Source organism: Sciurus vulgaris (assembly GCF_902686455.1).
Source record: "Sciurus vulgaris genome assembly, chromosome: 5".
NCBI lineage: Eukaryota > Metazoa > Chordata > Mammalia > Rodentia > Sciuridae > Sciurus > Sciurus vulgaris.
The window spans coordinates 173,150,271-173,163,826 of NC_136465.1; the positions used below are offsets into that span (position 1 = coordinate 173,150,271).

The 13,556-nt window shown below is 58.3% G+C and overlaps 2 protein-coding genes across 3 annotated transcripts in view; one reads left to right on the forward strand and one right to left on the reverse strand.

The window, feature by feature from the left end:
• Positions 1-6,525, forward strand: part of SGSM3 (small G protein signaling modulator 3) — a 40,169-nt gene extending 33,644 nt beyond the window's left edge. Inside the window, exons 5-22 of one of the 2 annotated variants that reach the window (XM_079140784.1) lie at positions 1,226-1,431; positions 1,529-1,636; positions 2,097-2,240; positions 2,538-2,733; positions 2,936-3,081; positions 3,402-3,626; positions 3,858-3,912; positions 4,015-4,142; positions 4,255-4,410; positions 4,559-4,613; positions 4,804-4,853; positions 4,999-5,151; positions 5,296-5,366; positions 5,472-5,520; positions 5,601-5,686; positions 5,860-5,982; positions 6,123-6,183; positions 6,312-6,525. In XM_079140784.1, coding sequence (XP_078996910.1) covers positions 1,226-1,431; positions 1,529-1,636; positions 2,097-2,240; positions 2,538-2,733; positions 2,936-3,081; positions 3,402-3,626; positions 3,858-3,912; positions 4,015-4,142; positions 4,255-4,410; positions 4,559-4,613; positions 4,804-4,853; positions 4,999-5,151; positions 5,296-5,366; positions 5,472-5,520; positions 5,601-5,686; positions 5,860-5,982; positions 6,123-6,183; positions 6,312-6,392 — 2,093 coding nt within the window. In that variant the 3' untranslated portion in view covers positions 6,393-6,525. Of the gene's footprint in view, positions 1-1,225; positions 1,432-1,528; positions 1,637-2,061; positions 2,241-2,537; positions 2,734-2,935; positions 3,082-3,401; positions 3,627-3,857; positions 3,913-4,014; positions 4,143-4,254; positions 4,411-4,558; positions 4,614-4,803; positions 4,854-4,998; positions 5,152-5,295; positions 5,367-5,471; positions 5,521-5,600; positions 5,687-5,859; positions 5,983-6,122; positions 6,184-6,311 lie in introns of those variants that run through there. The other variant, XM_079140785.1, reaches the window with a different exon arrangement.
• A 439-nt stretch (positions 6,526-6,964) lies between these two features.
• The window catches only part of MRTFA (myocardin related transcription factor A), a 181,037-nt gene continuing 174,445 nt past the window's right edge, over positions 6,965-13,556 (reverse strand). Inside the window, 9 exon segments of the mRNA XM_079140783.1 lie at positions 6,965-8,134; positions 8,137-8,190; positions 8,192-8,221; positions 8,224-8,382; positions 8,384-8,437; positions 8,440-8,591; positions 11,758-11,818; positions 12,045-12,197; positions 12,443-13,465. Coding sequence (XP_078996909.1) covers positions 8,024-8,134; positions 8,137-8,190; positions 8,192-8,221; positions 8,224-8,382; positions 8,384-8,437; positions 8,440-8,591; positions 11,758-11,818; positions 12,045-12,197; positions 12,443-13,465 — 1,797 coding nt within the window. The 3' untranslated portion in view covers positions 6,965-8,023.

The following is a 13,556-nucleotide window of genomic DNA, read 5'->3' on the forward strand; positions in this document are numbered from 1 at the left end:
CTTCTCGATGGGTCACTGGATTCATGGAGTGTGTAACACCATACTGGAATAATGATTAGATCTAATTTTTTTTTTTTTTTTTGTGGTGCTGGGGATCGAAAACAGGGCCTTGTGCTTGCAAGGCAAGCACTCTACCAACTGAGCTATCTCCCCAGCTCTCTAATTTGTTTTTTGATACTCCTCAAAATGTGTAAAGATTTATGCATTTTTCTGTATGTCAAGTTGTCAAAGTTGACATTTTGAGTATTCGGCCAAGGACATGGTTAGAGTGGATGAGGAGGCAGCTCCCTGCAGGGCGTGTGGTATAGAGGCTGGGTGGCTACAGGAGGTCTCATCCTCATGCAGCAAGTATTTCATGGAGGAGGGTGGCTTGTGCCCCCTCCCAGCTGGGTCTCCACCTCCTCCACAAAGGTGGTCTTACCACATGGGGGTCCCATTTTGGTAGGAGACAGGCAAGCAAGCAAGCAAATGTACAACATGCTGGAGCAGAACCCACGAAGATAATTCTGGGGACAGCAAGGAGAGGAGTGGATTGTGTCGAGGCTTCTGAGAGGAGGAGACAGGGAGGAGTTTCGCTGGGGATAGTCGATAACAGGCACAAAGGCCCTGAGGCGGGAGTGGACCTGGTGGGGAACAGCAAGAGGGCCCATGTTGTGGAGTGGAGTGAGCAAGAGACAAGTGGCAGGAGGTGAGGTCAGTGGGCAGGGCCACAAAAGGCAGGTGATGGAGGCTGGAAGGCTTTTGGCTTTGTGTCTGGGGCGTGTCAGGAGCAGTGACGTGATGTGATGTGTCCGGGAAGGGCCACTGTGACTGCCATGGGGCTGGCAAGACAGCCACTGCTGTGACCCAGACAAAGGACCGTGGCTTGGTCTGGGCCGGTAGTCAGGGGTGGCAAGAAAAGGGGAGATCCTGTGGTTTTTGCAGTGGATTGAATGTGGGGTCTGGGGAAGGGGGAGCCAAAGGTGACTCCGAGGTTCAGTCCTGAGTCTGTGGAGAATGCAGTAGTAGTTTCTAGACCTGAGCAGCTTTGGGCAGAGTGAAGCGCTCAGTTTTGCTCACAGTCAGGAGGGCTGTGCAGTGAACCCCCAGGAAAGGCGCTGGCGTGGAATCTGGATTGCAAGGAAGCACCTTGGCCTGGAGACAGCTCCGAGCCCCGTCAGGTGGGCTGCCGTGGGTGCAGCGAGGAGCACACTTTCCTCCCTCCTCTGCTCTCTCCTGGTGGAAGGTGCTGAACCTGGGTCCAGCCCCCTGACTGGGGCTCCTCTGGTGGAAGACCCCCCGCAGAGGCTGCGGTGGCAGGCCCACCTGGAGTTCACCCACAACCACGACGTGGGGGACCTCACCTGGGACAAGATCGCAGTCTCCCTGCCCCGCTCTGAGAAGCTCCGCTCCCTGGTGCTGGCTGGCATTCCACATGGCATGAGGCCCCAGGTGAGAGGACCACGGGGAACCTCAGAGGGTCCAGAGCACTTGGCTTCTGGCCAGCTGTCCCCAGAAAGACTGAGGCTCCTGTGCTTCCTGCCCTCAGCTGTGGATGCGGCTCTCTGGGGCCCTGCAGAAGAAGAGGAACTCCGAGCTGTCCTACCGTGAGATGGTGAAGAACAGCTCCAATGACGAGACTGTTGCTGCCAAACAGGTGACGTGGGCAGGGTGAGGGGCAGACGGGAGGAGCTGCCTGCCAGACCCCGTGGGGCCTGGGAGGGAGGCATCACTGGGGTCCTGGGAACAGGTCCTCACTGGTCTCCTTGGCAAGGGCAGCAGCCCTGTCACTCACACATGTGACCCTGGAGAAGACTTGCTCTCTCTTAGTCCTTCGTAGGCTGCAGGGAGAATTGTCCCAGAGGTCCCCAGTGTGTGGAAGGACTTGGAGGAGATGGGGTCCACCTTAGGAACAGTGGGGATTTTAAACCCACACCCAGGCCTCAGGCTTTTTCAGTAGGTCTGGCATGAAGCTCCCAGGTGACTATGATGGAGTTGGCTCCACACTTCCTGGGACTGATCCTGAGGGGAGGAGAGGAAACTCCCCATTGTGGGGCCTCAGTCTACAGCTGTGTCTCACAGGGTCGTCTTGTTGGGTTGGCATGGGTACCTGACAGATTGAGAAGGACTTGCTCCGCACCATGCCCAGCAACGCCTGCTTTGCCAGTGTGAACAGCATCGGGGTGCCCCGTCTGCGCAGAGTCCTTCGAGCACTGGCCTGGCTCTACCCAGAGATCGGCTACTGCCAGGGCACAGGCATGGTGAGCACAGCCCCAGAAGGACTGTGGGGCTAGGGCTTGTGCCGAAGTGCCTCTCCAGGCCCCCCAGTGGGATATGTGATGGCAGTCCCCATGGAAGGGACAGGGCAGTTGCTTCTGTTCTTAAACAGGGGCCCTGGGGACCTGAAATGAGGCAGGACCCCTCTCTCAGCCTGAGGAAGCCTTTCCTTCAGGAGTGTCCCCGAGAGGCTTTTTCTGATCAGTCATCCCCCAGGGAATTCCTGTCCTTACTCACATGGAGACTTGGGTAGAAGCCCCTTGTCCCTGTGCCCTGGCCAGGTGGCTGCCTGCCTCCTGCTGTTCCTGGAGGAGGAGGATGCGTTCTGGATGATGTGTGCCATCATTGAGGACCTGCTCCCCGCCTCCTACTTCAGCACCACCCTGCTGGGCGTCCAGACTGACCAGCGGGTCCTGCGCCATCTCATCGTCCAATACCTGCCTCGCCTGGACAAGCTGCTTCAGGAGCACGACATTGGTGAGGCCTGGCAGCTACCCTTCTCTCTGGCCTGCAGGTCCGGGGACGCTGGACACAGGCCGTGGACAGGGGAATGTGCCATCTATGTCCTTATTCTGGGGCATTTCCTGACCCTTCCCCTCTGAGCTCTTCCTGCCTGCCCAGGCTGCCCCCTGGTGGGCTGTCCCTGTCCCCAGCCCTGTTGGCTCTGCTGTCTTTGCAGAGCTGTCCCTGATCACGCTGCATTGGTTCCTCACGGCCTTTGCCAGCGTGGTGCACATCAAGCTGCTGCTGCGCATCTGGGACCTGTTTTTCTACGAGGGCTCCCTGGTGCTGTTCCAGACTACGCTGGGCATGCTGCGCCTCAAGGTGCTCACTGGCCCTCCTCTCCAGGCCACAGACAGGAGCGTGTCAGGCACAGCAGGCCTGGGTCCTCCTCTTGGTGGATGTGGTGGGCTCCGGGAGCCAAGGCCAGCACTGATGGGCACAGGGCACATTGCCTTCCTTCCATTTCTGCAGCAGGAGTGACCCAGCCCTGGTCCCTGCTGAGGGGCCCGAGTGTGGGTGGCCAGAGGACTTCCTTGGGCCCAGCAGAACCAGCTCCGACCCCATTAGCCTTGCCAGAGGACATAGGTCTCCAAGGACAGTGCCAGGTGCCAGCCCCTCCCCACCCTGTCCTCATGGTCCAGGAGGAAGAGCTGATCCAGTCAGAGAACTCAGCCTCCATCTTCAATACACTGTCAGACATCCCGTCGCAGATTGCAGATGCGGAGCTGCTCCTCGGGGAGGCCATGCGACTGGCTGGCTCCCTCACTGATGTGGCCGTGGAGACCCAGCGCCGCAAACATCTGGCCTACCTCATTGCAGACCAGGGCCAGCTCCTGGGGACCGGCACCACCACCAACCTCTCTCAGGTGCGTGGAGGCAGACTGGCCCTTCCCTGCTGTGCTGCCTTCCCTGACCCCAGGGGGCCCCATGATGCCCCAGCCCTCCTCAGGGTCATGCATCCTGCTGCTCTGAGCCTGGCTTGGTTTGGGCAGGGAACAGACTGCCCTGGATTGAGTGATTCAGAGCTGATCACAGGCCTTTCAGACGAGCCGGTCCCAGTGAAGGGCTGAGGGTCAGCTCCCCCTTCCTGCCTGTAGGTGGTTCGGCGTAGGACCCAGCGGAGGAAGTCTGCCATCACCTCCCTGCTCTTTGGTGAGCACTGCAGGCACCTGTCACAGCGCCTCACGTGCGATGGAGGATCTGCGTCTCTCAGGGCCTGGGCAGGGCCAGTCACTGGAGCTCTCTGCCTTCTAGGGGAGGATGACCTGGAGGCCCTCAAGGCCAAGAACATAAAGCAGACAGAACTGGTGGCTGACCTCCGAGAGGCCATCCTGCGCGTGGCACGCCACTTCCAGTGCATAGACCCCAAAAACTGCAGCGTGGTGAGTGACGGTCCCCAGACTAGCCAAGGGCTCTTCTCCCCCGCCATTCCTGGAGCAGAAGCCTCTCCCCAACGGCTGGCCTTCCATCCACACACTCTGTTCTTTCTGGCAGGAGTTGACCCCTGACTACAGCATGGAGAGCCACCAGCGGGACCATGAGAACTACGTGGCGTGTTCACGTGGTCACCGGCGCCGTGCCAAGGCCCTGCTGGACTTCGAGAGACACGATGATGATGAGCTGGGCTTCCGCAAGAACGACATCATCACGGTACGGCCTGCAGCCAGGGCTGGCAGCAGTCCCCACCCCTGCCCACCCTACCCCTTCCTTACTGCCAGCTTCCAGCTGCGCTGCCGTCGGCCGTGCCGTGCGTGGTGGTGTGGGCTGAGCCTGTTCCCGCCCTCCCCCTCCCGTGCAGATCGTTTCCCAGAAGGACGAGCACTGCTGGGTGGGAGAGCTGAACGGCCTCAGAGGTGAGGCCCACCTCTGCTGGTGGGCAGGAGTGCTCCTGGCCACTCCCCTGCCCTGCACCGCCTGGCCCAAGGCCCCTGGCCTGCCCTACCCTGCCTGCGGGTTCCTCGTGGCCTAGGGAAGAATGCTGTCCTTGGCCCCTGGGGAAGGGTTGGAACAGCCACTGGCTCACAGGGACCACTTCTTCCGTAGGCTGGTTCCCAGCCAAGTTTGTGGAAGTCCTAGACGAACGGAGCAAAGAGGTAAGAGGCAGGCAGGGGGGGTGCTCCTGCTTCAGGGGTGTGTCCTGAGTGAGTCCTGGCTTGTGGCAGTAGCCACGAGGGCAAGGAAAAGGGTGACTGGCTGCAAGTATGGATCTGGAGCTTCTCAGACACATTCCCCCATCAGTACTCCATTGCGGGGGACGATTCAGTGACGGAGGGGGTCACAGACCTTGTGCGAGGAACCCTCTGCCCAGCCCTCAAGGCCTTGTTTGAACATGGACTGAAGAAGCCATCCTTGCTTGGGGGTGCCTGCCACCCCTGGCTGTTTATCGAGGAGGTAAGATACTGCTGGACCCCTGTCCCACAGTGCCCCTCTTGGTCCTGCTTCCCCGGGGGGGGCGGGCAGAAGGAGTTTGCAGGGTGGTGACGTATATACCCAGTGGGACCCTGTGCTTTCACTGGGCCCTTCCCGTCCCCACAGGCAGCAGGCCGGGAGGTCGAGAGAGACTTCGACTCAGTGTACTCCCGCCTGGTGCTCTGCAAGACCTACAGGTAACCGATGCTGGCCCGCATCCTCCTGGCGGGGCCCTGGCGGGAGTGCGGGGGTGACCTAGAGCCCCAGATACCAGGACAGTGCTGGAGTTTCGGTCCCCTCAGGTTAGATGAAGATGGCAAAGTCCTGACTCCAGAGGAGCTGCTCTACCGGGTGAGTGGGGCCCACTCTGCCAGCCTGAGTCCCCTGGGTGGCTGGCAGGCTGTTCCGAATAACAGCTGTGCCCTCTCTAGGCTGTGCAGTCTGTGAACGTGACCCACGATGCAGCGCACGCACAGATGGATGTCAAGCTCCGCTCACTGATCTGTGTAGGGCTCAAGTAAGTGTAGAGAAGGGGGCAGGAAAGGGACCTTCAGTGAGGAGCCCAGAGAACACAGTAGCACCCTTGGGGCCTCTGGCCCTCCTATGTGTAGGAGCTGCTAAGGGGAATGGGGCCAGGGGTCTCCCTGGGCCACGGCCCTGCCTCCCCCTCCTCCCAGCCTTGTCCCCCAGTGAGCAGGTGCTGCACCTGTGGCTGGAGGTGCTCTGCTCCAGCCTGCCCACGGTGGAGAAGTGGTATCAGCCCTGGTCCTTCCTGCGCAGCCCTGGCTGGGTGCAGATCAAGTGCGAGCTCCGGTGAGACTAGATCCTGGCTGGTAGGGGGGGCCTGCTCTGGTGGCCCTGGGATTTGGGGGGGTGGGTGGGTGTGTGTGTACACACGCACGCACTGGGGCAGGGTGGCCCAGGGTGATGAGAACCTCTCCCCACTCCCCTAGTGTTCTCTGCTGTTTCGCCTTCAGCCTGTCCCAGGACTGGGAGCTCCCTGCAAAGAGAGAGGTGGGTGCGTGGCTGTCCCTGGCCTTGTCTTCCCCAGGAGGGCCGGAGTGGGGCCCATGCGTGCATCAGCTCTGGGGACCGCCTTGGCCCAGCCCACATCTGAGGGTCTGTCCTGTACCTGCACACAGGAGGAGAGGCAGCCGCTCAAGGAGGGTGTTCAGGACATGTTGGTGAAGCACCACCTTTTCAGCTGGGACATCGATGGGTGATGCTTCTGCAGCCACCCTTGCAGACCCAGGTCTCCCCCAGCCCATCAGCCACCAGGCAGGCCCCTCCTTCAAACAGGAAGAGTGGTACCACCCTAAGCCGTGGGATCCAGGGAAGGACACAGAGCCATGTCCAGGACCCATGACCAGGGTTCAGGTTCCCTACTCCAGGTTCCCACTGTTGGCAGCAGGTGGGTGCCCAGCTCAGCCTTTCCCTCCCAAGTGTGGAGCTGGGGGAGGCTCTGCCCTCCCAGGGACCTCAGCCCTGGCCAGCTGCACACTTCACATAAACCAAAAACCTCAGGAGGAGGTAGCGAGCTGCGTCTGTGTGTCTTTGCTCAGGAAGCGGGGGTGTTTAATGGCAGATAAAGACCCCTTGGCCTTGGCCTCTGGTTTTGTTTGTAAATAAACTCTTTGAGAAAGTGCCTCCCTTCTTCCATTCAGCCAGGACTACAGAGCCCATGCCTCCCCCAAGTCAGCCTGACAAGGAGATGAGAGCAGGGTCACTGTGTGGCCTCCAGGCCCCCCTTAGTCATCACTCACCTTCTGTGGATGGAGCAAATGGACAAGGTGGTGTTTTTGTTTTTATTTTAAAAAGTTCACACAGCTTCCCCACCTTTGTCCCAGCATTGGTTTTGGAGACTCCATCCCTATTCCCCTATGGATCAGGCCAGAAGTGAGGCCGCCAACCCTGGGACAGGAGGCAGCCAGTGGCCCCCCACAGCAGGGTGGGGCTAGGTCCCCTGTCCCAGGGCCCTATTGGCTGCAGTGAGGCAATGGGACGGAATGTGGGTGGGTGGAGAGCTTCTGGCAGGACCAGGAAGCACCTCTGCCCTCTTGGCACTGAGAAGCCAGGAAGCAGGGCAGGTGGGGCACAGGCTGTGGCAGGGTGTCTACATGTCAAACACACGTGAGGGGCGGGTCAAGGCAGCTGCACACCAGGCTGGGCACGGGGCAACATGGCATATGGCTCAGGGTGACCCTGTCTCCAGCACCCCCTGCAGCCTCCCTGACCCATGTGTATGTGAAAGCAGGCTGGGAGGGAGCCACACCCACCTCCCACCCCCCCAAAAAATATATGTATATACGTATGTTGATATATAATATAGAGGTATATACACCTGTACAGACAATTTTGCCACCAACCACTAAATGGTTACACTACATCAAGACACTAAAATGGCAGGGAGCCCCCTCTTGGGAAGCTGTGGGACCCTGGGGCTGGTTGGCTGACGCACGGAATGGGGAGCAGAAGCCCAGGCTCGTTTCTTCCCTCACAGCAGAGGGGTAGGAGTGGGAAGAAAAGTCAGCCCTTGACCCAGCTCAGCCCTAGACCAGACGAGGATTCCGAGGGCTGGGCCTCACCCACCGTAGCCGAACTGTGGCCACACAGTACACCTCTGACCTCAAAAAGGAGGTCGAATTGAAATGGCCCTGGGCCTGTCCAGGCCTCCAGCGCCCTGGTATGGGACCCAGAGCTGCTGCTTGACGGGCCACCTCTGCCCTGGGTGAGCCCAAGCCAGGTGTAGGGCCCAACTGCTCTGACCTTCCAGGGAAGGGGGAAAGCAGGACTGTGATTGTCAAGACTCAACCAGAGAGAGCGCCATGCTGGCTGAGCTCCCTGGCTCCCCAACTCAAGCCCCTTCCCTAGCCCCTGGCATCTGGAGCTGGAAGGCTACAAGCAAGGAATCCCAGTGTAGCTGCAGGTCATGGCCATCAAGGAAGTCTGTGGAGAAGAGGGCTGGCGGGCTGCAGTGCTGAGGGGGGCCAGGCTGAGCACAGGGCCACCTGATGACAGCTCCCAGCCAGTCCCTGCTGTCCAGGGTGACCACTCGGCCAAGGTCCGGCCCACACCACTGCTGGGCTCAGGGGCAAGGTGCAACTGAAGTGTCCATGGGGAGGGGGGATGGTCCAGGATGGCAGCGCTGCTCAGCATCTGGCTATGGAGGTCGTCAATAAGGGATAAGGGGCTCTTGGCCCTTCGTTCACCACTTGGTCAGCAGCGGCAACCCTGTGCTGCTCTCCAGGAAGTCTTCCAGGCGCCTTGGAAAAGAGCAGGTGAGGCCGGTGGAGGTGCGGCAGCCTGGGGGAGCTCAGGGGAGGGAGAGGGCTGTGTCACCAGTGGGGAACTGCAGGCTGCCGATGAGGGTGGCTTCTCCTTCCTGGAAGGGGATGGTGGTTCCTTGAATCTGGCTGAAATTTCTGCCAATCAAGGACCAGCGAATGACGTTAGAATCAGGCCTGAAGCATGCAAACGAGAACTAAAAGTCTAAGTGTAGAGCTAACAGCTATGAGATGGGAAGAAAAAAGGGAACCCATGAGGTTGGCAGTCATTTCTTGGTTGTGACACCAAAGCAGAGTAGACAGACACCCAAAGACACTGGTGTACATCAAAAGGACCCCACACCAAGAGACTGAAAGGGCTCTCACAGAGTGAGAGGGAAATTTGCAAATCCAGGATTTATAAAGAATTACAAGAGAAAACACAACCTGATTAAATGGGCAAAAGACTCAACCAGACATGTTCTCCAAGATGCTGCGTACGTGGTGACGCACACCTCTTTAACCCCAGCTGCTTGGAAGGCTGAGGCAGGAGTATCGCAAAGTTCGAGTGCCAGCCTCAGCAACTCAGCTTTAAGACCCCATGAAGATAAAAAGTAAAAAAGGTTGGAGGTGTAGCTGAGTGCTGAAGCACCCTAGGTCCAATCCCTAGTACTGGGAGAAGGGGGTAAAGGGACATTTTCTCCAAATGTGACACACAGAAGGCCAACAGCACATGAAAAGATGCTCAACATGAGGGAAATGCAAATCCAAACGATGAGACTCCACCTCACACCCACTAGAGTGGCTACCATCAAAACAGCAGAAGAGAAGGAGTGGCAAGGAGCTGGGGGGGGGGGGGTGGAACACAACACCAAAAAGGAAGTGCTGATGAGAATGTGGCATGAGAGCCCTCGTGCATGGTTAGTGGAGATGTAAAATGGTACAGCTACTTTGGAAAACAGCATGTATAGGGTCTACAAAGCAAAACTGTATGATCCAGCAGTCCCACTTCTGGGCATACACCCCAAAGAATTGAAAGCAGTGTCTCAGGGAGCTACTCAAATACTCATAATAACAGCACTGTTCACAGCAGCTCAAGCAACCCAGGGTCCACTGACAGATGACTGATGGACCTTGAAGTGCCAAGTGAAATAAACCACAAAAACTCTATGCCTCACTTATGTGAGGCTACTTTGTCAGAATGGGAGGCAGCAGAATGGTGGTTGCTGGGACGAGAAGAATGTGGAGGTTTCTATCCAAGGCATACAGTTTTCAGTTTGGGATGAGAAGTTCTAGAAGTGATGTTGGCACAATCGTAATATCACGTAATTGCATTTACGATAATGGTCAGAATATATCTTAGCACAATAACAACAAATGTCATTACATAGAACCAGGCTTGTTCCCTGACCTCTAGTCCTCCTATCCCAGACTGACACCTTCCCTGCAGCTGCTCACCAGACAAGGAGCCTCAGTCTCCAGCCGCCACCACCTGCCACTTTGAAATAACCTTCCTCTCCTGTTATTCTTGCCACCATCGGGGACCCTCGGGGGCAGCCGCCACCTCATGTGTTTCTCTGCCATTCTTTAACACTAGAGTTCAAGGGTTACCCCCATCCCTCCTCAACTCCTCTTCGCCTGGGCAGCGGCATCCCTCCTGAGGTTTGTTCTGGACACGAGTGGCTCCCGAAGCTCAAGCCAGGCCTCTCCTCAACTCCCACAGCAGCAGGTTCTGGGTCAGCTGCACTGGTCAGAACAGCTCAGCCCCACCACAGAGTCTGTACCTGATGATGCCCCCAGGGCTTGAGAATCATTGAGCCCTTATCTTAAACTGAAATAAACTTCGCCATTTTGAAGTGGCATTAGAGCCCTCGTGCATGATTAGTAGAGATGTAAAATGGTATAGCTACTTTGGAAAACAGCATGTGTAGGGTCTACAAAGCAAAACTGTTGCTCTGTGGCTCTTGTGTCACCTGTCACATCGCACTCACTCCTGTCTATCAGGAAGGATTCCACGGGGTCTGCCCTCTTCCTATTGCCACCATCGAGTCTCCACACTCCTCCCCGAAACTGAACCCCTCCACTCCAGCCCCCTATGCTAAGGGGGTCCCTCCCCTCCACACCATCGCCTCTGCATGACAGATGAGTGGCACAACATGCTGATCCTCCTTCCTACCTCTGCCTATCTCCTCACCCCACTTTGCAGGGAAGCTCCACCCAGGAGAGCTCCGTAGTCATGCAGAGTGTGATGTAGTGTCAGCACAATGCTTGCTCCCCTACCTGGAGATCAGATCTCAGCCTCACCTGCATGCCCATCCCTGGGTTTGAGGGTGTCACCTCTTGCCCACTGCTTGGCTTCATCTGCTTGTCCCCTATCTTCCACAAAGGTCAGGGCTCTGGTACCCATGCTTCCTGCTCTATCAGTCTCAAATCCACAGGACAAGTGGCTCCATCTATCAGTCTGGGCACCGCTGACTCCAGCCCAGACTACTGTAACCAGCTACCCGAATCCACTCAGGCTGCACCATATGCCCCCCACACAATGGCAACTTGCTGAGGCCTCAGGCCACAGCCCTGTGTCCTCCTGGACTGCTGCCTCCCTCACCACACCTGAGCCACAGGAACACAAAGCAAGCCCCATGCTCAGGGCCAGGCCCCTACCTCTGACAGGTACCCGCACGGTGCCCTCTTGGGGCTGCGCCCTGGGCATCTGCACTGCCACAACTCCCCGCTGCATTCTGCCCTAATGCTGTGGCTCTGGGTCCATACACTCGGCTTACTTGTCGTATTTACTGTTTCTCTCCCATACTGGACTGAGCTCCACAAAGGTGAATATCTCCTGTTCACTAACGTGTCCTGGGGGCCAAGAGGTCCTCGGAGCAGGTGTACAGTAGAAGGAACTTGTACAGAGTACTGCACTGTCATAGCCCTTGCTACAGTCCAGTGTTCAAGAAATCAATCAACGGGTGCAGTGGTACACGCCTGTGTCTCAGCAACTCAGGAGGCTCAGGCAGGAGGCTCCCAAGTTTAAGCCCAGCCTCAGCAACACAGTGAGGTCCTGAGCAACTCAGCAAAACCCTGTCTCAAAGACAAAAAGGCTGGGTATGTGGTTCAGGTGTTAAGTGCCCCTGGATTCCATCCCCAGTACTGGAAAAAGAAAGAAAGAGAAACCAACCAAACCACCTTGGGCTACAGACGACCTATGAACAAAGGCGGCTGGGGACCCCGACTTTACCTCCACTCTGCATTTTTTTTTTTTTTTTTTTTTGGGCCTTGTGCATGCAGGCCAGGCACTCTACTGACTGAGCTATCTCCCCAGCCCTACCTCCACTCTGAATGAGGATGTCAAACAGGTCATCCATCTGCTGGCTTGAGGAACTGTTTTCCTGAGGGACAAAAACAAAAAAGATGCAAATGAAAATCTAGGACAGTGAACCTGGGCCTGGCCTGGGCCTAGCCCTGCCTCCACTGGCCCCCAAGCGGGCACCAGACCACAGCTCCATGGCCCAGACTCTGTACCAGTAACTCCCCAAGGCCTTTGGACTACAGACTGGCCTCTGCCTGTCCATCACTCCAGGTGGTACCCACCCTGGTCAGTCCTGTCATTGTCACCTGCTGTTTGGGCTGCTGGGTCACAGCCTCCTCATAGCCTGGTGGTTCTTTCTTCAGCAGAGAAGTTGGGGTCCCAAAAGGGTGCTGTGGTGGGTGCTCCAGATCCATCTGGGCAGGTGGGGCAGGGGCTGGAGAGCCAGGCTGGGACAAGGGCTGGTTGGGACAACAGGAGAGAACAGCGGTGAGAGTGGGGACAGGGCTCTGGGGAAAGGACACTGAGCCCTGGCCCCTAACCCTGCAGAGGGTCAGCACCGGTGGTCCCACCCCCGGGAGTTCTACATGCTTTCTCAGGGGAGGTTGCTCAGGGGCCTCTGTCACCCATGCCAAGGTGCCTGGTTCCTGTCACTTTCCCCTCCAGCCCTAAGCTCTGCAGGACCTGCCCTCCTGCACCCAGCTACCTGTAGGGGACTCCCACTGGGCAGGCCAGGGCTGTCTGCATTCTTATTGGTCACAGTGAGGACAAGGTGGGTCCCTGTGGAGTCGGTGATGAGGGTAGGCGGGGTGACCCCCTTGAGGAGGCCAGTGCCCTGTGGGCCCAGGAGCAGCTGAGGGGTAGGGGCCACCTCGGGCTCAGGCGATGTGGCTTCCTGCTTCACCACCACAGCTGGAGGCCCCAGGGCTGGGGCAGCAGTGTCTCTGTGGTTGGCAGTGGGGGCCAGCGGGCCAGAGCTGAAGGGGTGAGCGGTGTCTGGGGGCTGGCGGCTCAGCTGGCAGCTGGAGAAGCTCTTCTCCTGCTTCACAGGGGTGCTGGGCGGGGCAGCGATGGGAACGGGAGCCAGGCTGGGCTGCTGGGCCCGCTTCTCCTGCTCCAGCTGCAGCCTGAGCAGCTCCACCAGCTGCTGCTTCTGCCGGAGCATGCGGGTCAGCTCCTCGATCTGCTTGTCCTTCTCCTGTAGCATCTGGTCCTTGTCCAGACCCTCCATCTCTGCACGCACGCCAGGACTCAGGCAGCAGGGCGTGGCGCGGGGGCCTTCCTCCTTCACAAGGATTTGCAGTGGCGAGGTCTGCAGGGTGAGCTGTGTCAGTGGTGATGTCACCATCTCACCGAAGGTGTCCCCAGGCGTGGAGTTCTCATCACCCGTACTGAGCAGTGAGCGCTCTGAGGGGGTCGGGGAGACAGGGGGTGTGGAACCCGTGCTGCCAAACTTCACCACACCATTGCTGGCCACCGTGGCCACCACCACCTCAGCTGGGGCCAGGCCTGCTGCCACCAGGGCTGGCCCTGCACTCAGTCGGGCCGCTGGAAAGGCGACCACCACCTCACCAGCCTTGGACAAGAGAGAGGCGGCAGCAGAGGCCTTGGGAGCTCCAGGGGCTGGGCTGACTTGGTCTTGGTAGGCTCGCAGGCGCTCAATCAGCTCTGTCTTGGTGCCCGAGACAGGCAGTGACCGCAGCTTCAGCTCCTGCTTTAGCTCCGCCACCTGCAGGGATGAGAGTCAGTGAGGCCGGGGCTGGGAGAGGAACAGAGGGAACAGACCCGGGCAGCAGGACAGGCTGCTGAGGACAGGAGGG